Consider the following 25,032-nt stretch of genomic DNA (forward strand, 5'->3'; position numbering starts at 1 on the left):
ATCCATGTCACGTGATCCTCACAACTGCCCCAGGGTACACTGGGGCAGGTACCATCATCACCGCATTACTGACAACAAGCTGATGCACCAGAAGAGTAAGGGCTGAAAGCTCACAGACAGTGATTCTAGGACAGGGCTGCAGCAGTGCTTTCAGAGCCACACGGATGACAATGCCTAGTCATCCTTCACAAGAAAGACCATGTTGTTTTTCACGAGAAAAAGACAACAACTGGATAAAATAATGACAACTCCTGCTACCTGTGTAACTTGTGTATACAGGGGGAAGGATTTCATCTGCTGTGTGGATAATCTTAGTACTTTTTGGTAAAGTCGCCTAATCTTGTCAATCTTCTGTGATACTGACTCTGCTATGATTTTATTTTCTTTCTAATTATTCTTCCTTGCAATAAACAAAGGAAGGAATGATAAAAAACAAAACTGGGAGAAAGATTTTATTTTAAAGAATTCCTATCAGATTTTACTTAGTGTCAGTTTAGATCACTGATACCAAATCATTCCCACAGGGAATAATTTGTGAGTATTTTCAGCTACATTGAGAAGTAAGGATTTATGAGATTCCTCTGTATAAGATTTGGTGTAGCAGAAGCTTTATACAGATGCATTTCCTTGCCCCAATATGTCATCCTGTCATTATCAAAAAGCAATGAGAGATAAAAGTGCCAACAAGAAAAATAAACAAGAAACTGTTGTTTCAGACCGCCACTAATTTGAAATAAACCCCATGATGCAAGATGCAAAATGTCTTGTCTGCCTAACATTAAAACACTTTTTAGAACTCCTAGCCTTAACAGATACTTTTTAGAAATCTTAGCTATCACTTAATGCTCAAGACTATGGTTTAACAATGGATACAAAGGAAAATATTTTTTTTACAGTAAGTCTTTTAAAATAAAATATGGAGACTAAGAAAAGAATGATATAGCATATATCACCTGGTAAAATATCTGAACCAAAAAACCCCATAATTTTACATTTTTCCTCTCAAGATTCTGTCCTAAAATTCTGATTGATGCATCCTCCGCCCATCTCCACCACCACCACCACCACCTCTGCTAAAAAAACAAACAAAAGAAAAAGGGCAAATCAAATAGGCCCAGGAAGAGAAGGGAGAAGGAAGGGAGTGTGAAAGGACTTAGGTGATGATACCTAAATGACTCTAATAACGACAGACGTGCAAGGCTGAGGCTCCGGCGAAGTCTTCCTGGTCACTGGAAACTAAAACCTCCTAAAATCTTAGGAGAAGATACGGATTGAGTACAACAATGCATAACTCACAATGACTAAAAACCAATGTTTACATGCTTTTCTTTGATTATTTAATCACTGTTATCCCAATTTGCAACACATCCTTAAAACTAGTCCTTCTGTATACATGAACATCTTACTTCTTGTGATATTTTGTTTCATTTAGCATCGCTCACAGCTCCAATACCAGGAAGTTTTGAAGAAACTTAATGTCTGCTTGTGCATTATCCAATCTTCACAGTAGAATTCTAAAATTTTAACTAGCAAATAATAAAAATATTTTCTCGGACAACATTATGTTAGAAATTGCCATTTATTCTTCCTGGTGTCAACATGAAAAACAAAAGCACTAATTCTTATATTCATCCTCAAGTTAGGCCTCAAATCTAGGGCATTCAGATTCCCTGGCACAATTTACATTCTTTGGAACCAGAGGCTACAGCTGTCAAGCAGCTAGATGAAACAAAGGGTGGTATTTTTCCATCAAAATGCATTTATTCTCAGACAAACTATATGATTTTTCCAGCTGTTTTCCCCTACAAACAGCTCTTCCCTGGGAAGCACTTTCCAGCCTTTGAAGAAGGTAGCATTTCAACATTCTGTTTGATTCCATAACCAAATTCTATAATCATTTTATGTTTTTTAGTTTAAAAGATATTTTGATTTTAGAATCTAAAGAGAATTGCACATTCATAGATAACAACTTTAGATAACCCTGAAATCTTTTTGATACCTTATTACTAAAATGACCCAACTTATCAAAAAGGTCAGATTTCCAATAATCTGAAATATTCAAAGCACAGTCATGGATCCATAAATACATGAAAAAGAATATCTGTGAGACAAACAGCTGTCACAAAATATATTGTCTTTACTTCACCATAGAGACTGTTAGACTGAACACTTGCAACTCTGTAAATTAAGGACCCAGTGAGAATGGTCACCTGAAAAATCAGGTAAGACCTAAATCATAAAAAGAAGATAAAACTTTCTTTTAGTATCAGAAAATAAAGACCCATACTTTTAAAAGGAAATTAAGAACCAACAGAAGCCATTTAGCTGTTCAGGGACAACTAGGGGATATGTATCAAAAGCTTTAGAAAGAGCATAACCTTAGATGCAAGTCCACTAATTCAGTCTAAGGAAAAAAATTGGACAGCAATGCAAAAGTTCATACAAGAGGATATCCATTGTCACCTTATTCACGATAACCCCAAAATTAGACACAACGTAAACACCCATCAATAGAAAACTGATTAGACTACAGGAGATCCATGCTGTGGAACATAACTCAATCATCAAAAATGTTGAGGTAAGTCTGTATTTACTGACAAGAAAGACATCCATGATTTGTTTTTAGGTTTAAAAAAAAATGCTTACAAAATAGTCTGACTCAATTATTGTTTGTATACATATATTATATGTATAATTATATGTAAATGATATGTATATGAGTGTTTATAATTCTACTTAAAATGACTAGAATTAGGTACAGATATTTATTTCTTCCTTCTCTACATTAAAAAAAATTTCTTCTCAAGAAGCTCTTTATGATTTGACTTTATAAATACAACAAAATAGCTGGGAGAAATTTTTATGCCTGGAAAATAATACAGATGTAAGAAACCATGGTATCCCCAAAGCTGTGGGTATAATACATAACAAACAACCATACCAAGTAAGGACTTTGTAATGACATGGGAGGTCATGGGTGATTAAAGGATTACTGTATTTACGGTGAAGACTCTGCTGTTTAAAATCTTCATAAATAAATAGTTTCATGATGACACCTTTCTAATGAAGTGTTTATAAACATATATTTATAAAACACACTGCATTTCCAGAGGTATAGTTACTATGCACTAAGCCTTAAACACTTTTATGAGATGGCTTGGGGGACTTTTCCTTTTAAGTGAAGTGGGTCTAGAAGAAAAAAAAAACAAACAAACAACGATACCAAGTCTTCTAAAGGCATGCACAACCCAGGCACAGCAGCTTCCTGTAGTGTCTGAAATCCAGTGTTCGTTCACCCGTGCATACTGGGGACCTCCTCTATGCTATGCAGGGTTCGGAGCTCTGAATGCAGCAGTGAACAAAGGCAGGTTCCTGGCTTCATGAAGCTTCCATGTTAGTGGAGAGCTAATAAACACTGAGTATTTACAACGTACCTGTCACTATTCTAAGCACTTCAGATGTATTAACCCATTAAATCGTCACACTAACACTGAGTTAGAAACTTTCATTATTTTCATCTTACAGATGAAGACGCCGAAATACACAGTTTAAGTAACTATCCCATTTAACCTCTTTTGGATTTCTATTCCCTCCAGTATTTCCTCACAAATGAAATTGTATTTTACAATAGACCTTATCTTTATTCTTTTTCTGTCTCTGCCACCGTGAAAAACACAAATACACACATGCACACAAACACTATGCCACGGTTTTCAAAAGGCAGGAAGGCACGGTTAAAAGGATAAATGAACCAGTTTCCTTATTCACTAGGTAAGTGGACTTTTGCAATTTACTTTATCTCAATTAACTTCAGCTTCTTCCTTTGTAAAATGGATAAAAGCAGAGTGCATATTACTCATAAGGTTGTTGCAGGAATTAAATGAGAGAGTAAATGTAAGGTTCTTAGCACAGTAACTGGTACAGAATAAGCACTCAATAAATGTGAGCTATTGATATTGTTCTGTGTTGTTTACTGTTGAATGGGAATGGAGATATAAACAAACGTTTACTGGATGCCTGCTAATATTTTCCAGACATTAAAAGCATTACAAGTCCTAATTAGTGAAAAAACACAATTCAAAGTGCAAGACAATGAGTAACAGGTATTATCTTTAATTAAAGTATGGGCAAGAACGTTTTTTCTTATAAAGTCCTCTGCATTCAACAGTGTACTGGACTTTTTAGCTAACACTAACTTGTCTAGTCTAGGTGGGGTTTTTTCCCGGTATTGTAGTAGATTAATATGCTGTTATTTGGGAGATAAAAGCCCAGGTATAATAGTTCCAAAATTTGCCACAGAAGCTTAGGTAAGGAGTTTCACTGGAGACATGGCCTCTTGGAACACCAAGTAACAAGGAAAAGTAAATAGGGAGCTAAAGTTGATCTTGATCAAAATTACTTAAAAGCTTGTGAAGAATCAAGGAAGAGTGAAGAAACCAAATGGAACGATATAAAGATCCTAAGTAACTATTCCTAAATAAAGGTAATAAAATCAAGCTACTGTTGCTTATTTCATCTTTACATAATGCCCTTAACGATGACAGCCACCACGCATAGTCTGCTTCCTTTGTGCTAGGCACTGTGCTCTCCACATGCATTGCCTCATTCAAACTTACCATAAACCCAAGAAATGGGTAGCATTACATGTTTTTGCAGATAAGGAAACTGAGCATGCACTTTTCTGAGTCAAGAGAGATAAAGTAATCCACTCATCCTCGTCACCTTTCAATTGTGCTCATTGGCCTGCCTTCCGTCCTGGATGTTATCTATAATAAAGTTTGCTCCATTGGAAAAGACAAGCAGTGCTGTCCAGGAGAACCTCAGCTCCTTCTACTCTAAATGATAGTTGTGCAGCTTGGCCAAATATTTCACCCACTCTACCACATCCTGCGTAGTGGTCCTCTCCTCATCATAATCAAAGGACTTGCATGCTTTGAATAGTCCAGTTCATCAGTACAGAGTACAAAGCTAAATGAATACTGAATTCCTAAATACGTAGCTACACTTAGTATAAATATACATATTCATATACTGCAAAAAGAGGTGAAGAGTTCTATAATATTAGCCTGTCAAATGGAAACAAAAATTTTTATCTGCAAATTTGTCTACGATACAGCATGAACTATGACCTATAATACACAGATGTATAATGAATATTGTGCAAATGGAAGGAAAAACTCCACTATAGATTTCAAAGGTTCCACTCTTACCATTTCACATAGGTGTCTAGATTTTTACTGTCAGATTTTACCAATTCAGGCTTTGCAGTCAAATGCACCTAGACTTAAACCTAGGCTCTGGGCCCTGCCATTTACTTGCTGTTGATCTGAGGAGAATTACATGCAATAGTTTTTGGTTTTTCAGTTGTAAAATGGAAATAATGCCATCTATTTGACAGGCCTATTGTGAGAATTAACTGAGATCATATATTTAAAGAGCTAAGTATGATACCTGGTACCTAGTAAGTGCTCACTAAAGTGACAGTATTATTATAAAATCTTCAATTAATACAGTGCCTTTCTTCTCAAAGTACTCCACAGCATATTGCCAAATGTGTACGTGTGTGTACGTAAAACACTTATTATGTCCCAAATCACGTGATCGCCTCTGCATGGAATACTAAACCAAAACATATATTACTAAACTACAGTGCATACTACAGCATGTCAATGCAAAACTCACCCATGTGTTTAGGTATATGGTAACCCGCATAACTATTTTTATTAGAATCTGGAAAAGATAGTAGTTTAAAATACAGGCCTATACATTTCCTTCTTGCTATCCACAGACATCAGAACTATAGAGTTCATGTTTTGCCTCAAAAACTGGCATTCCTAGGAATCAGTCTCTTTCCAAATCATCAAAATCTCGAGTCTGGGCGACGTCTTTATTTGTGAATTACGACAAGTACTAAGCCCTGTTAGATTCCGAATTAAGATAACCAAGTAAAGGATTACTTTACAACCACTAGAAAAATTTCAAATCATATTGGGCTCATGGTTACAATGAATTCATAAATAGTGATAATCAAATTTTAAATGTACATCTTAATCTTGTACTAAATAATGGTATGATATTCCAGCCTATAACTAAAAATAAAAATGTTTTATGCTTAGTTTTATAATTACATATGTATTAGATATATTGATGGACAAGCTAATGAAAAAACAAGTATTTTTTCTTTGTCGAGCATTAATTTGAGTACTAATAACAAATTAAATTAGGGTATGGAGCATGTAGAAAAATTAACATAGCCCTACTTGTACTGACATTAATTTTGTACAAAATTAAATTTCACAGGGTCATAAACTGAAGAATGAAAATGTTTATCTTAAACTTCAAAATGTGAAACATAGGTTGAGTTTTAAGAGATATTTCTCTTAAATACACTGAAAAATCTAAGGTGCTATTGAACAAGGACAATCTCTTTTGAAATATAAATCTCCCTATAGTTCACATAATGTTGATATATTTTTCTAATAAAGAAATTGGACATTAAAAGGAGAATAAAGTACATACTAAATTTTGTTTTTTCCAGTTAAAAAATATTTTTAACCCTAAGGAAAAAAATGAGCACAATAACATAACAGTAAACTAGAATAGAAAGCTAGCTACAACATCTGAAAATGAGTATGTTTTTGAAAATAAATATCATTACTAAGTTTATTTTAAAGTTATTTGAGGTTTTACGATTTGGTGCTTTGAGTTTTATAAATGAAATAATACAGTTGGCACATATTACAATGTTCATTAAAACTAATCACTGAAGTATAAAATACTCTTCAATGCAAAGTACAGTTAGTTTCTAGATTTACTGAAATTAAATTACCACTTAAGAAATGTTGGATATACTTTGAAATTAACATTGAAAATGTCAAATATCTCTCCTGACAACTTTATCTAAAGTGATTTATTTTAAAACAATAAGAGGTACAAATTGAGACTAGCTTAAAGAGATAAGCCTAGCGTCTTATTGTCCTCTGCTGCCAGGAAAGTATGTTCTTTTAATAATGTACTTAGCTGTAAAATACGTTTTTTTCCTTGGTAAAAAAAATACTTGCCTGGATTATTTAATTGGCCAGTTCTAGGCTTTAAAGAAAAAAACAGTTATGTCTGAAATATAGAGTTACATGGCAGAAGAAAAAATGAGGAAAAATCACTTGCATCTCCTTTAAGTTAGTCACAATACTTTGAGGTTTTCATTCTCTCCAGTAGTGAAATTTATTTTTCTACATGACTTGGTAGCAAACAATGTTATTTAGACTCTAACCTGGCATGCTACAACCTCTGGCCCGCCCTTGAGCCCCTCCAATGCAAAGGTCTCCAGGTGCAGTCTGGGTAGCTGCAGGGTGAAGTCATTCCTACTTGCCGCAGTCCGTGACAGCGAGATCTGATCTCTGACCTAAAGGGAAAAAAATAGCATCAATGGTAATTCCCCTTCAGACACATTAACTGGGATGAACTGGGTCCCCTTGAGCCCACTGAGTGGACTTGCATTGATCGCTGGACCTGAAATCCATGAATAAATTTAGGACTAATTGATTTTTCGTTGCAAATAAATCTCTAATTCAGAGTGCTGGGGGAGAATGTTAAGAAGAAAAAGCATCCTCCTGCTTGAAATGAGGGAGGGAAGAAGAGTCACTAGAGCTCTTCTGATCAAGAGGTTTTGAATTATTTTTTTCACTGTTCCACCCTCAAAAGAAACAGGGAAGAAGGAAAAAAAAAACCCCACAAAATCAAAAATAAACAATAAGGAATCTCCTACTTATTCTCACTTTCTTAATAACAAATTTAATTTAACTAGTATTAACTGATATATACTGAACAAGATACTTATTAGGTACTAGTCTTTAAAAGGAAACTTCAATATACACTCTAGAATAAAAACAAATATGCTCAACACACAAGAAGACTTAAAAATACACCAGGCAAGAGGTTTGTTTGCTCTTTTTACTCTTATTAAACTTGAGTCTTAATGACTAAATACATATAAACCAACTTGGCCACACAACTTTTAAATAAGATAATGGACAAAATCAGTAGTATTTGTACTATATTTTAAATATTCGGCAAGGTAACAATATACACATATCACAGATACAGGAGAAATACCAATTCTCTTGCAATGCAGTTGATATTACACTGCCACCTTCTGGACAAATGAAAAATACTCCCTGTATAATAGACATAAGAAACTGCTCAGAAACAGTTATTTTCATTTTTGATATCCAAACTTAGTAAAAGCCTTAAAAATTTCAGAGTTTAGTTTCCTTTTAAGATCACTAAGCTCCAATCTTTAATTATATAGTTTAATGATAGGAATTTTCATATTTTCTAACTTTCCTTATGCCTGAATAGTTTTTAAAAATTTATCTCTTTGACACCATATATTTGATAAATAGTATACAATTAGCTTAAAGCCACAAGAAAAAAATGACTTTTTATGAGATAGCAAAGGTTAAGAATGAGGAGAACTATAAAAGTAACACTAATTGCTCAAGTAAATGTATTTATATCTTTAGTTTTATTTGAGCAACTTCACATGTAACTTGGCAATCATATATGATAGAAAACCAATCCTTCATTTTTCTGTTCTTCTCAGGCAGCTTGTAAAACTTTGAACTATTTCCTACTTTATGAATGAACTATCGTACTATACAAGGTTTCCTTAAATCAGCAAACATATACAAACATACGATGACGTCTTTCATTGTTTATGCTAGTTGAGGCTATAAAAACCCTTACATTCTCAAGCTGAGCTGAAGAATTTCTGTCAATAACTGAATGTCAAAGGGTGTGCTGTAAAACATACACTACAATACAATTTTTATAATAGTGTGAGTACGATATGCACATTGGAGTCTCAATTCAGAATGTATATTTATCTGTAACAAACTTTCTCCAGAGTCTTTTGTCAGGAGAAGAATGCTTTTAACTTACTTAATATACCAAAATAAATCATATTTTACAAATATATTTGCTTTATGTTTTCTATTTTATATGTGTGGACACTTTCTTTTGCCTTTTTTTTTTTTGTCACCAGTGTGCACTCAGATAAAAGAAAACATTAATGTGGATTAAGGTACTGAGAATTTATCAACATCAAACCACTAGTGTTTTGCTTTCTACCCTTCTGAACAACAGTCAATAGATCTAAATATTTTACTGCACCCTGGCCAATTCATTGTTTGATGTTTAAAAACTCACCCAGAATCAAAGAAAATTTATTAAATTTGAGCCCCCAAATGAGATACTATTAGCTTTGAAAGTCAAGTTTAACTGCGATATTGATGATTCTCTTTTTTCTGTGACAAAATTCACTAGGGAAATCCTGGATGTCAAAGTACAAAAGCAGATTGCTAATACAGGCAGAGGGGGGGAGAAGGAGCCATGAGCAATGTAGGTACAATCCACAGCACACTCCAAGTACTGGAGGTCCTTTAACCTGATTAATATCAGGCACCATACTTCATCTGTGAAGCCTGACATACAGGAACAGTAAGCCACATTTTATATTCTCTCAATAAACTTTCTGAACAACATTAAGCTGGGGCATCTGGCATTTAAAACTGTGATTTATTGTCAAATTAACATTTTCACTACAACATTATTTAATTTGCCAAATTAAATAATTCTTTGTATTTGTATTAGATAGGGGAAAAAACTGAAAATGCAGTTGTTTTGCTAAACCAAACGACGGACATCATAATTACAGCATTATTTGAATAATATACATGTGTTAACACTATCATTTAATTATAAATTATCTGTTGAATGTTGACAGTGCCATCGTGAGACAGTGCCCCATGATATATAATAGACACAATATCACAAATATTTCTACTGAAATTTAAGTTTTTTTACACCTTTAAATTAAATCAAAACTTTGAAAATAGGCATCTAAAATGTTCTCCACATGTTTCTAGAAAAAGGTGGGGTTTTTTTTAAGTCTTGAAAAAGGATTGACCAGGAATTGTTTTATTTTAATGGATAAAAGGAGTGAAAGCATCATGTTTGAAGAACACAAAACAGTGACACTAGGAAAAATAAAACCTAACAATGCAGCAAAGAGCAGGAAGGAAAGATGACAAGGACCAGGAAAAAATAAAGGGTGAAAAGGGGGAGGCTGTTCAGAAACAATGCAAAAGTCAAGTCTGAATTTCAGGGTGTGGACAAGGAGAAACAGGGAAACGATTCAACACAGAACAGTAAGTAAAAAGACTCTCATTTTATTGCATTAAATTTGTTCATGAGGAAAATAGAACAGGCAGGCTGAGAACAAAGTAACTAAGATCAGAAAAGAGGTAAGTGGGATTTCTTTAAGAAATACTGCCCACTGGATACAAAATGGTCCCTTTCAAAAATGAGAATTTAAAGTAAATTTCTTACTGTCAAAAATTTTTTTGAAGTAACAATAAAATCGTCTTTTTCCCTAAAGGGAAAACTAGTTTCGTCTTCTAAAATAAAGATTTTAGTGTGAATTAGGATTAGAACAACCATCATCACCTGTCTTTGGTTTGAATTAATCTTAAATTTCAAAAGTCAGCCTTTAATTCTGCTACAGTACATCATTATTCATCCTATAATTAAGATTTTATACCCTTTTTAGTCTGATTTATTTATAAATGTGAGCAATAAATATATTAAAATGGCTAAAAGTTCACTTTTAACCTATAATGAAATTTTTTACAGAGTTCCACAATATAAATTTCAACTGTCAAGTTGTATACATTTAGAACATTCTATAAAAAGTGTACAATTTCACAATATTCTGACAATCAAAAAAAAAAAACCTATGTTACTTCATTTGAAAATTTTGATTTTTAGAAAGTTTACTTTCTTCCTCCCTTATCACATACTTTCAGAAAGCAAATATTTTAAGATATGCCATAAGAAACAAGAAAAACAGGTGTACAGAGAAAAATAAATGAAACTTTCTAAGAAGTCAAAACATCATTGTGAAATATTTATTTTATTGTAACAATCTAGTTCCAGATTGAAATGATTCATAAGATCTACACTATACTGCTCCTATTTCTGATTAGCCTTTACTCACAAGCCACCAATCTGTTTCCTAATTTTCTGTACTCCTACCAAAATACCACAAAAGTTATTTCTGCTAGATACATCAACTATGAAATTAAACTAGCTATTTTTACAAAAACTGCTCAACTATCAAAATGTGAACCTGTATGTTTTATCATGCACAACTATAAAAGCCCTCTGGACCCAATGTTCTAATTAATAAAAAATATTCATGAAATATGGTACTAGCTGTGTTTTTACCAGTAGGATACCAAGGAAGAAGCAGTGAGGGCTGTAGATACAAACTCAGATACATGTGAGAACACATGTAAGATGCACACAATGCCTGAATCCTGAATGCCTGGGAAAAGCAACTGATATTAGGACTTTACATCATACTCCTGATCTGCCTAAAATTTTACTTGCTCAAATCTATTATGGCCTCCAATGCTTCAAAAAACATTCTTACCAGAGATTCCCATCAAATACAGATCTCAACAATGCTTCTTGTAACTTCCACTCTTATCATTCTGTGTTCAGGTTTTACTATATTTCCACTCCCTACACTTCCTCCTCTGTACTTTCTTCCACTTCTGCTGATTCCTTATTGCTTTCTCTTCTCTCTTTATTCTATTTTTCATCCTATATACTAGGGCAGCCTAGCACTATTTTTCAACCTATACATTAGAGAGCAGTGTCCTTGGCACACAATATAGCCCAGGGACCAAATCCAGACCACCGCCTGTTATTGTAAATAAAGTTTTATTGGAACACAGCCACACCCATTCATTTGGCTGTTGTCTTTGGCTGCTTTCCTGTGACGAGGACAGAGTTGAACAGTTGAGACAGAGACCATATGGTTCACAAACACAGGTCACAGCACAGACATTTTCTGGTTCCTTCTTTCAAGTGTTTCAGGAAATAAGTAACCTATCTCCTAAAGTATTTTCAAGTTTTACATATTCTGGTACACAACTTGACTGGGTTTAACTTTCCTGGCACCATGACTGATCACCCATTCTAACACCTAAAAAGAAAATTTGATCAAAGCATATTGGAAAGCATTTGTCAATATACAGAGAAAGGAATTGGAAAGGGTTAACCATATACTCTGTAGTAACACTAGCAGCAAGGAAAACTCTATGTATACAGAAATTCTTGGTAAGCGTGTGATCGAATAAGAATGTCATTCCAAACTCACAAATTCTACAAGGCAATAGGAAAGAAAGGATAATAAACAAGATATTTAGACAGTTCCAGGACCCTGGTACGTGCCTAGTGATAAGTCAGGGTTTAAAGCACGTCAGTGCAATGGAAATGACATTAGCAAACTGGACAGTTATATCCAAACAGATATCTCCCTCTTTTATCTTTTCTTTAATTAATTAATGAAATGGATAGAGTACAGTACTATTCCTATTAGTAACAATACCATTAGTACTTCCTAAAGCACTTTATACTTTTCAAAGTACTATCCACACTATCTCAATTCATTCTGCCATCCGCCTTGTGAAACAGCTACTGCCACCCCTAATATGAGGACACTGTTGTCCAGTGCTCTCAGCAACAAATAATAATGCCTCTTAATATCTATAATGAACAGTTAGTAGATGAGGAAACTGCTCAAGATTTTGGTACTTCTTCCATTTCCCTGCCTAAAAAACAACACTATTATATATTTTCCCTTTTCTTTGTCCCTTGTCTGGCAACCTTAGCAAAAATGTGTAATTTTTATAAAAGAAGTTTTGTGATAAGCAGTGGAGACTATTACTTAAACACCCTTATTTTCCTCAGTAGTTTCACTGAACCTGTGGGCATTTTCGTTCTCTCATGTTTTCTCTCCCCGCACACACACACACACAAATTATCTTACTGTGAGACAGGTATCTGTGCAGCAGTCCTCCTAATACAATAATCATAATCTCACATGGGAGATCCCCGAACTATGAGGTCCCAAGATACATGCAACAGGCCCTGCTGTGCTCCACACCTATGGGAGGGAGGCTTGGCACTCGCAGCAGAAGCAGGGGCTTCGCTGGCGCTGCAGCAAGCACAGACACTCGTCACTTGAAAAGAAGGAAGTGAGAAACTAGCCTTGTCTTGCTGGCAGGTTATTTAACTTAACCTACAACTCTGGAGCAGAGCCAGAACTCTCCAACAACTGCAGCTGCTGTCACCAGCAAATGGGCAAAATCCACCACCACCACAACCACCCCACACATTATAGTCACATCCCAATTATGGAACTAAAAAACTGATCTCTTGAATCAAATTACCAAGCTGGCTACATCCCAATTAAGAATCTGAAAAACTGAACCCTCAAATCAAGTTATCAAGCTGGAATATAAGGTGATTTAATCACGGGCATCTTATAAAGGAACAAGACAGCACGATAAATCTGTGGTGTAGATGATATACCATAGAATGCACCTCACAAATAGATTACTGCGACCTTGGGCTATTAAAACAAACACAGAACCCATACTTGAGAATAGAGAAATGCACTTATGAATTGTTATAGCTCTCCATACAGAGGTATTTTCTTTCCTAGGGTAAGTTATTTCAAAGGATACAGACAGAAGCACATTGCAATTAGGTATTTGGGTGTGTTTAAGCTAAAAACTGTAAAGCACACGTATACGACATTCTCTAGTGCCTTATCTTTAGTTTGTCAAGGTTTTTAAATCCCTCTTGAGCTAGAGTACCATTTTTAGCTTGGCTAGGTCAGAATGACACCGAACAATATGAATGATGACACACAAGACAGCTATATGGACAAAGGTGTCATCAGCAAGCCAGCTGTGCTAACGACTGCATATCCAGCACAGCTGATCTTCATAACCAAGATCAAGAAACTAAGAGTGGAAAGGAGCTCAAAAATCATAAGTAACATTTAGAGAGTCATTCATGAGTCACTTAAAACTGGGTTGTCAGAGGCAGAAGATCACATTTCAGCTTTAAAATAACTGTCAGTTTCATAAATTAAGAAATATTCTATGATATTTGTACTCTTTAATAAATGCATTGAAAACTAAAAATCAAAGTTAACTATGTATTCTGGTTATTCTGGTTAACCATTTTTAAGATAAGATTATAAAATCACATTTAAAGATTTGGCTATTCAGAGTCTTCACCTGTCAGATTCTGTTTGATTCTATTTTATTCCAGAATTCACTCCAACAATAGAAGTAATCATCTTTCTATTTCATAGGAGTCAAAGTAGCTATTGCCTATAAAATTCATTGTTACCATCTCTGTCTTTCCTAGAGACATTCTTATAATTGAATCTAGGCTTTCTCCTCTAGATTTGATGAGGTAAAGTAAACACACTTGATATTTTTAGCATCAAATCAAATAAATAAAGATAATACCAGCAAGACTTTCACTGGAATCCAGAGATGGCTTTAGTTCTGTTTAAAGACTGGGTGATGGTAAAAGTTCGACTCATTCAACAGACATTCATTAAGTACCTACTGGGTACCAGGCACTGTGATAGATGCTGAGGATATAAAAATTAAGGAGACAGAATTCCATCCCTCAAGGACTTCAAACTCTAGTGGCATAATTAATCTTTCAAAATGCATTTCCTAGCCTCCCATTTATCTACAATGTCTTGTTTCTCCTGTCAACTGCTATACTGCCTTCTTTCTTTGCCAGAGTATTATGTTAATAAATCTCAAACCTTTATCTTTAGCCCTGACTTTTCCCCCGAGGCCCTGCTGATCACTCCACATTACCTTAAACTCAGTATTTCCAAAACAAAACTCATCGTTGTCTCCCTTCTTCTCCTTACCAAAAAGGAAAAAAAAGCGAAAAAGCTTGCTCCTTTTTTTTTATTCCCAACATCAAATAATCACACTGCCCATCCTGGGAATCCCCCTCCCCTGCCTTTCTCACTCCATGTGCCATTTTACTAAATAAGCTTCATAGCCTTTTTGATACCACCTATCATCACTCTTTGGTCCAAACCTTCACCAGGACTCATCTAGCCTACATACTCATAGTTCTTAAAACCACCTTCATTTCTTACTATTTCCAGTCTGCAAGTCTGCCCTCTGGAGTCCCAATTCAGTAAGGAAATCTCACCACGTCACTCCTTAGCTTAAACCCTAGTTTAGTTCCATTGCTTCCATTATAAATATCCAAGGTTCTTAAAATGGCAAAAAAAAAAAAAAAAAAAAAGAGAGAGAGAAAGAGAAAGGAAGGAAGGAAGGAGGAAAGGAAGAAAGGAAAGGAAGAAAGGAAAGGAAGAAAGGAAGGAAAGAAAGGAAGGAAAGAAAGGAAAGGAAAGAAAGAGAAAGAAAGAAAGAAAGAAAGAAAGAAAGAAAGAAAGAAAGAAAGAAAGAAAGAAAGAAAGAAAGAAAGAAAGAAGGAAAGAAGGAAAGAAGGAAAGAAAGAAAGAAAAGGAAAGGAAAGAAAGAGAAAGAAAGAAAGGAAAGAAAGGAAGAAAAGAAAGGAAGAAAGGAAGAAAGGAAGAAAAGAAAGGAAGAAAAGAAAGGAAGAAAGGAAGAAAGGAAGAAAGAAAGAAAGGAAGAAAGGAAGAAAGGAAGAAAGGAAGAAAGGAAGAAAGGAAGAAAGGAAGAAAGGAAGAAAGAAAGAAAGAAAGAAAGAAAGAAAGAAAGAAAGAAAGAAAGAAAGAAAGAAAGAAAGAAAAGGAAAAAGGAAAAAGTCCTTCCATGACCTGGCCTCCCCCTGCCTCATTCAGCCACATCTCTTGCACTCTCCTTGCATTTAATGCTGAACTGAGGCTTTCTGGCTGTTAATGCTTCCATGCACTTGCACACATTACTCTCTCTGCTGGAATCCCTTTTCCATCTTTCCTCATACTTCAAAGCCCTATCCAGGCATTCATTTTCTTCTAAGAAATTTCCAGCCAACCCTTGGGTCTTCTAAGTATGCCTCATAGATGAATAACTCTATTTAAATGGATGTGAAACTGCATCTTATGGATGCATATTTACCATAGTATACTGGAATTACTGTGTCTCTACCTTGAAGAAAAGGACAATGTGCTATATTAACGTATTTGCTGTTATTGTGTGTGTGCTTGTTTGTTTCCCCAAAGGCTGGTATGATTTCTGGCCCATAATATACACTCAAAAAGCATTTGTAGGACTCAATCATTTATAGTAAATACTGTGTTTATGATGGATTTGAGGTTTTAAATAACTTCATTGTACAAACAAATCCAAAAGAGTGTCAGCTTTTTGAAAACCCCTGTGACTTCCTAGTCATTGGTATAGTGTCATTTCAGCCTTATAAATTTACAGGATTTATAGATGCAAGGTATTCCGGAGTTTTTTGAGGTTTCTGGATTGAGACTTTCTATTTTATCTTTTAGCCATTTTATTGAAAAGGCATCTGGCACTTTTCATAAATGTTCAGAGGTAACTTTAAAGTTCATAGAACATTATGATTATACACAGAAAACACTTTAGTTAATCCTTCCAAACTTGTAAGACTCAAGCAATCTCTAAAAGCCTCAAGAATCTAACCATTCTGCTAATTCAAAAATAATTTTAAAATAACTACAAAAATGTTCACATTCTTCCCCACATTCCAACTTTACCTAAATCTATTTATTTTCACCCCCAGGTATAGTAAACCAAGACATCTCTCTATTAGCATCCAATAAATACTTACTTAATTTTCTCATACCTAACTCAAAATAATCCAGACATTATCCTATCCATCCAGTTGTTACCCTACTCTGAAAATTATTTTAGTATAATTATTGTACTTTCTCTTTTCTTTTCACAATAGAAATACTTCAACAAGTTTGGAGATGCTCTTAGTTTTTTAAAACTTTCAATTCCTGACAGGATATATTATCAGTAGTATTAGAAGCCTGCTGGTACAATTATTAGGAAAATAAAAGTATCAGATTTTAGAGAGTGATGTTAGCAAAAAGGCCAAGTAAGGAACTCCAAAAGCCAGTCCCTCCACAAAAGCAGTGAATAAATGGCAGAATTTGTCAGCATCAACTTTTTCAGGATTCTGAAACTAATTGAAAGTTTACAGCAACCAGGCAAAATCTTACTCTAGAAAAAGCACCTGAATTTCAGTATTTAAGGAAATCTCTGTCGAAACACTAGCAGACCACTAAGTTAACAAAACAAAGATTTCAGTGGCCACACATGACCAAGAATATAGACTTTACAAAATTAGTTCACAAAGTCACTAAGCAAACAAAAACCACTAGAGTAAGTAGCAACAGCAAACACTAGGGTTGGGGAAGAATCTGATTTCTAGAGTTGTCACAATGTAATATTCAAAATACCCACTTTTCAACATAGAATTATGAAGTATGCAAAGACATAGAAGGTATGGCCTACACATAAGAGAAACAGACATTAGTAAGAATTGTACCAAAGAAAGCCTAGTAATAATTGGATTTATTACACAATAACCTTAAATCAATTATTTCAAATGTGCTTAAAAAGTTAAAAGAAACGATGAGAGCAACATCTTCCAAAATAAGAAATATAAATAGATTAAAAACACAAAAAGAAACCAAACAGAACTTTTGGAGTTGACATATTCAAAGTGCTGGAAAAAAAACCAAAACTGTCAACCAAGAATTTGATATCTAACAAAAATATTCTTCCAAAATGAAGGAGAAATTAAGCCATTCCAAGATAAACAAAAAGGGGAGAGTGCACTTTACCACTAGTCCTGCTCTAGAATAAAGGCTAAAGAAAGTCCTTCAGTCTGAAATGAAAGGACACTAGACAGTAGCTCAAACCCACAAGAAGAAATCAAGAGTACCAGTAAAGGAAACTGCATACATAAATATAAAAGTCAGTATTGATGTATTTTTGATTTGTAATTCCTCTTTTTTGCTATATGATTTAAAAGACAACTACATAAAACAATAATTATGAACTATTTTGATGGGCACACAATGTACAAAGACATAACTTCTGACAAAAACATAAAGGGGGATGATAGAAGCAACATTTTTACATACGATTGAAACCAAATTGGTATTAATTCAAAATAGATGGCTATAAATTAACATGTTAATTGTAATCCCCAAGGCAATCACTAAGAAAATAACTAAAAATATACAGCACTATGTACCTTTGCATTATACCATATACAAAAATTTATTCAATGTGGACCAAATACTTAAATATAAGAGTTAACACTATAAAATTCTTTGAAGAAAACATAGGGGAAAATCTTCATTATACTGGATTTGGCAATACATTCTTAGATATGAGACAAAATATATGAGCAACAAAAGAAAAAATTGGACTTCATCAAAGTCAAAAACTTTTGTTCATCAAAGGACACTATCAAGAAAGTGAAAAGACAACCCACAGAATGGGATAAGGGGATATAGGACTGACTGCATAATGGTTACTGGATTTCTTTTTGGGGTGATGAAAATATTCTGGAGTTAGTTTTGATGGTTGCACAACACTGTAAATGTATTGAAAGCCACTGGATTGCACATATTAAAATGGTTTAAACGGTGATTTTTAAAAAAATGTTCAATACTTATGGTTTTTCCAAAACACAAAAAGTAGTTGAGAATTCAACTAAGTAGAGAAGTGCGTGTATTTAAAAAATGCACTTCATGAAAAGTTGTGATGATTTTGTTTTTCTTTTTGTCTTATTTTTCTTAATTCCAATAACCTGAAATTAGCCCAGAAAAGTTTCTTTTAAAAAAAGTTAACTTCTGGCCTACATTTAAAAACAGCCGTTTTATTTTACTTGAATTAAAATTTAATTGAATTAAAATAAAATAAAATAAAACTTCCATTTCTTTGAAAAAAAGTAAATAAATTACTTAAAGTAATTAAAATTTAAATTTTAAAATAAAATAAATTAAAATAAAACTTCTGTTTCTTTGAAAAAAAGTATATCTTTCAAAGAAAAATGAGTGGCCTTCTTTATTAAATACTAGTATCAGTCCCAAATGAGATTTTTAAAATAATATACAGTTAACTGCTATATATAATACAGTTTTAGGATTTAAAAAGGTGAATGTAATGTGTCAAATTTAAAAAATTAACAAATATCAAAAAAGTAATTGCTTTTCCTCAAAGCAAACATGTTTAAGTTCTTTAAAATACAAGAAAATAATGTCTACATGAAAGTAAATTATTTTATTTGATTGTGTCAGAAGGTAGCACTAAAATTCAACTCAGCAGGTTAAAAATTAGTTTTATTCTAGAATAACTGGTGCATACCCTGAAAACACATACAAAATATGAATAGCTATAATTTGACTACATAGAATAAACTAAGCTAAAAGAATTTGAATATAACCACAATCATTTTTACTGTACCATGAAAGAGTCTGGACCCTCCTTCTGTACTACTCATAGTTTCTCCAAGATAGTAAAATGCCACTGGATAGTCCACTGTGGCTGGAAAATAAGCCTGAAAACTCTGGCATGAAGACAGGTGGGCTTTACCTCCCGAGGGCTTCCGAGGGACTCTCTGGGCCTCTTCCTTATCACCCATTTTTCTCACCCAAACTTCTTAGAAAAGAGAATTAGCCCAATAATCAATTAGCCCTTCCTAAATTTGCACATCAAGCTTCAAAAGTAATTGGTAATTTAAAAATCACTATACATATAGAAATTTCTAAAGACATACATCAAAATAGTTAACTATCACATCTGAAGGAGAAAAAAAATCCCATAAAGCAAAAGTAAATCTACAGTGGTTATAGGCCAATTCTACAGACATCTTTCTTTCCATATGACACAAAAATCAAAAGAACTGCAAATGACTAACTGTATGATTATAACTACCCTGTGACCATCAGTCTTGATTATATTTAAAATATATATTTTGCTATTCCTCATAATGAAAGGGTAAGGCACAACATTTATATTTCATATTGATGATGGTTTTCATCTGATGTCAAAGTCCATTCTCAAGACAGCAGACATCCAACATTATTTTCCTCTAGCTGGGAAGATGACAAACAATTAGATTTCAAAGGTAACATTAACTGGTATAAAAAGGTATTCCATATATATGACATCATTGATTTTTCCTATACAAAGTCTCATCATACACCAAAAAAAATCTAATCAAAGATGTCTCTTTTCCTACAAATCCAAATTTCAGATTTCTAGCATATATGGATTTTATGTGATTGTACCTAAACTACACTGACTGGCTAAACTTTTTTAAATGGGAAGAAGGAGAAATCATAGTTTCAAAGAACATTACTTAAAAATAGCACTCAGAGTATTAGATTTTTTTTCAGAATGCTTTTGGTGATATGAAATACTGCTAGTTACCTTTAGTATCAAAGAATACAGAGGCTTAGTGTTTCTAAAATGTTAAAACATATTAAATATTAGTTTGCTAATGTTATTTAATATCTCCTTAACAGGATTCGTTTTTAAGATATTTTAAGTAATTTACAAACTATATTACATAAAAAAAGATTCACAAAGTTATTCTAAATATGATTCACTTGTAAATTCATATACCTTAAAACTATGAGGTATTTATATTTCCAACAAATTGTCTATCAAACAATAACAGAAACACATAAACAGTATTTCTCTACTTTTAAATAATGAAGTAATTAAGGTGACATTTTTGAATCTGGAGTGATAACAAAATACACAGCCAGTATTAAGTCAATATTTAATGCACTAAAATTTTAGTTATATCATAATATCCTTATTATGCTACTCATCACTACAAATTAAAAGTCAATTTATCATACAGAAGTAATCAAACTGAAAATAATAGACTATTATTAAATATATTCCATTTCTACTTTAGGAATGCATTCTTACAAGAAGGTAAAATTACAACTTGAAAAACATTGCTGCCTAGTTAAGGTATATGAGTACTGTCAAATACAATACATTATATCTCTATATACGTACATAGGATAGTAGGTCTAAGAGTGGTGAGAGGTTAGACAATGTGGTCAAACATTTTATCATTATGAGACATGTAAGAATCTTAATGACCTTTGGGCCAGTCAGCAAAGACCACAAATAACTCAAGTGCAATTATACCAGTTTGGGGAAACCACTATTTTCATAGTTTTATCAAGGACAGAAAGTGAATTCTGATAAAAATTATGCAAAATAGCATTGTACAATACAAATTTTCAGTCATTTGAAAGGATATTTTTCTTAATTTACTTCTTAAAAGCTACAAAATGAATTAAAGTACTTCATGGTTAATAAAATTAATGACTAGGAGAACACTGTTATAATACTAGTTGAACAATACTAAAGAAAAATTAAAATTATAGTACCTTATGAAGCATATTTTCTATTGTTCTCATATGATTAGCAACACATTCTTTGTCTCTAGAAACAAATTAGAGATAAGGTATTAGTAAAACCCAAGCCTTACTACAACTGTTACACATTTTAGTATGTCACTATTATTGAAAAGTAAGAGTTGCTTCATTGTACTTCTTCTAAAAGTGTAAAACCTAACTGGTATATTTCTACATTTAACTATTATCTTCAGTTATATTGCCTGCCATAAATCAGAGGGAGAAAAATATCTTAAGGATACCTTCAAAGTTAAAAAAGAGTGAAAAGAAAGAAAAAAGAAATCATGATTACCTTATTGATTTAAAATGTACTGAAAAGGCTAAGCTTGTATTCTTTTGGTTTCTAATGAAAAAGACTTAGAAATCTTAGTAATGGAGATATAAATAGCCACACTATGCAAAATAATATTTTCCTTTCTACACAGGCTTTTTGTGCAATAATAATTACACAAAAACCCTCTATGGCCTTGACTAGAAATATGCAAAGTTCCTATTTTCTTCTATAGCTTTGTGTATTGAATTTAGCCTTTATAATAAAATTAAAAGTTTGGATGAAAATGCTGAAGACTAAAATTTAATGGTGAATTATAAATTGAAAACTGTAAATAATGTGTTAGCTCTCCAAATTTCAAATTAGCTTTCTTCAGTGTTATAAAAAGCATGTGCCCATGGTCACATAACACAGACATGACAAATTTTTGAATTAGCAGCAATGTTTTGAAGACACTGTATGAATCTAGAGGTTTTATAATCCTGTTTTCATTAATCTTGGAATTTTCAGTGCTCTGAGACATACTAGAAATTATCCAGGCTAAGAATTCTCATTTGACAGAAGGAAACTGAGACTGAATTAATTCTCATTTGACAGAAGGAAACTGAGACTGAATTAATGACAGCAAAAAGTTGATTTAGTCAAAGTTATATTTTTTAAAAATGACAATTACATATACCTAATGTGGTGGCACAATGTTATACAGCTTTACAATTTTCCAAAAATGTACTTGGGGTTTTCAAACACGCCAATATTGTAGCGTTGTGTAAACTAAGTGTTTTAATTATATGTGAGCAATTTTCCAAGCCTACTGACAAAGCTGTGGACATCCTAGGATTGTAGATTGCCCATTCTGTGATTTAGTTTATAGACTGTATTTATATTTTATATTTATGCTTAATAAGAGAGTTTGTTTCCAAAAGTTTTATATGTACATATATTTACAAATATAGGAATCTAGAATCCAAATTAAGAAAACACTGAGTTTATTAAAATTAGATGTTTCTTTAATCCATAAATAGATTTTCCTTAAGCCATGCTGTTGCACAAAGGACTGGCTTAAAGTACTCCATGAAATTTGATGTGGGGAACAAATAAAAATACCCAAGAGAACTGTTCAATTTGAACTTCAGAGTGTATGTCAACTTGATTACCTGGTAAAAGGAAAAACACTCTCATCACATTTACATAGTCGCCCACTCTGAAAACTGCATATTTTTTTTCCTATTTAACATATTTGAATATAAAGCTATAAAATTAAACGAATTTTCCACAATCAATATGTTTTTATTGCACTTAAAAAGATGCTACAACACACATATTGATTATATACTAACATTGCTTTATGGAAATAATCACTTGCAATAATTTTAGTCTATTATAATATATGCAGAACAAAAATTGGGAGGCAGTAGGGCAGAAAGAGATGAGAAATACGTGATAGAAGAAACTATTCACAACTTAAAGAGTCTTATATCTCATATTACTGAAAATATTGTTTTAAACATGTAATACTACAATCGAGACTAAAATACACACAAAATTAGAGGTTATATAGAAACTTATTCTTTTCTGAGGTTTCTCAATAAAATATACATTTAGTATGTTGAGTTAAGAGTTTCCCTTTTTGAGGATATATCAGAGAATTTCAAAGAGAGACAGCTGTACTTTTGTTTTCTAACACTGTATTATCCAGGGCTAAAACCCAGAGCATGAAAGTAAGAATTGATCTTTTGTCTGTTTTAAGTGATCTCCCCAAGGTCCAAATGCTCACTTGGCTGCCATGCGGAGGGCACTCTCTGCATCATGGATGTTCTCCTCCAGTCGACGCTTGTCCTGCTCCAGCTGGGTAAGATGTCTATTGAGCTGACGCAGAGATTGATCTTTTCTTCTCAGCTCCATCTTTGCCTCGGAGAGACTCTGCAAGCAGACAGAAAACAGAGTTACTTGTCAGCCCTGATAATTAACTTCAATTTATGCCATAGGCTATTAAACAAAGAAGGATACAGACTGACTGAGAAGTAGACTTGGGTCATTACACATCAAGGTTTAACAAATTTTCTGCAAAAATTTTACATACTTACTAATTAGAAATGATAGACCTGATATGATTCTGAAAAATGTTTAGCTGCAAAAACAACTCTATTTTAGTTTTTAAAATACTGCAAGGCAAATACATTCTATTCTTACTAAAAACATCTAATTATAAAAACCTCAGGTTGCACTTTCTTTTAATGATGAAAAACTAAAGATTTCAATGGTAAAAGAACATGAAATTTAGAGTCTATTTAAAGCAAGAATTATCATATGCCCAAAGTGTATGTGTGATTGAGAGGACGGTGGATTAGGATACCTATAAGAGGATGGGGAACCCAAGATTTAAAGTGCCAGTACTGTCTTTATAAATGTGTCTATAATAGTTAGGTTGTCACAGACACCTCAGTGAACAAACAAATTAAACTCCAAAATAAAATTCACTTATTTCCCATTAAAAACTCTCATGTCAGAGATAACAACACAAATGTGATCAACATGTTTCAATAGAGATACAAATAATACTTGCATTTGGAATTATGTTCCATAAATACTTTCCTAGTCATAGAAGGATAAAATCTGTCGACTGATATTTGCTATGTGCTTTAATCTGAAATATTCACTTAGCACAAAAATTTCAAGATGCAAGGGTATACCTTCATCTTGGAACTTTGAGGCTAAAGGTCTTAGAATCAGACACTCTTAGGTTAAAGGAGTATTTTCTAGACTTTACTTTAAATTTTAGGATGTAAAATAATATGGGGATCAGAGGATCCCTTAGCACTAAAACTCTGCTCATTCCTTTGCCTATTAAATTTCTAGACTATGAGCTTATCAAAGTTTTTCAATTAAGTTTGTGAGATAGTGAGCTAAATAACTGATTTCATACACATAGTATTTTTCCTTCTAAGAGTTTAGCCACACATTAACATCCACAACCAGTAAAGAACAACCAAAATGCAATAATATCACGTTTAAAACTCTTCTAATAATATTTCAATGCACTCACAATAGATAAAGAATTCAAGATGCCTGTATGGAGCTGAAACAATTAATTCATTCTAAATGCTAGTGAATTGAAAGTAATCATCAGCCAAACCACCTATTTTTAAATGCTAAAAAAACTTTAATTCAGTATTTCACTTTTCAAACAATCAAGTTGCTGTCAGACAAACACAAGTTAAAAAATAAAAATAAACAAACTATGACCACTTATTAGATATTATATTTTATTTTAAATCTTTAGTATTAACAGATCTTCAAGAACATCCCACTATGTAAATAGTCACTGATTCAAACAAACTTTAAAAAGACATCAAAGAATAGATTTTAAAAGTCATGCTAAAGTAAATCTACTTATTTTGCGCCAATGTTAAGATATTTAAAGACACTGAAGTACCATGAGATTTCTTTCTTTAAAACA

General features: G+C 33.1%; 1 protein-coding gene across 13 annotated transcripts in view; it reads right to left on the bottom strand.

Moving 5' to 3' along the window:
* The window catches only part of CCDC171 (coiled-coil domain containing 171), a 388,533-nt gene that overhangs the window by 176,865 nt on the left and 186,636 nt on the right, over positions 1-25,032 (bottom strand). For 12 of the 13 annotated variants that reach the window (XM_074361538.1, XM_074361540.1, XM_074361545.1 and 9 more), the window contains 3 exons: positions 23,350-23,495; positions 21,278-21,332; positions 7,271-7,402 (listed from right to left, as the gene is read on the bottom strand). In XM_074361538.1, coding sequence (XP_074217639.1) covers positions 7,271-7,402; positions 21,278-21,332; positions 23,350-23,495 — 333 coding nt within the window. The remainder of the gene's footprint in view (positions 1-7,270; positions 7,403-21,277; positions 21,333-23,349; positions 23,496-25,032) is intronic. The other variant, XM_074361541.1, reaches the window with a different exon arrangement.

Source organism: Camelus bactrianus, chromosome 4, assembly GCF_048773025.1.
Source record: "Camelus bactrianus isolate YW-2024 breed Bactrian camel chromosome 4, ASM4877302v1, whole genome shotgun sequence".
Taxonomy (NCBI): domain Eukaryota; kingdom Metazoa; phylum Chordata; class Mammalia; order Artiodactyla; family Camelidae; genus Camelus; species Camelus bactrianus.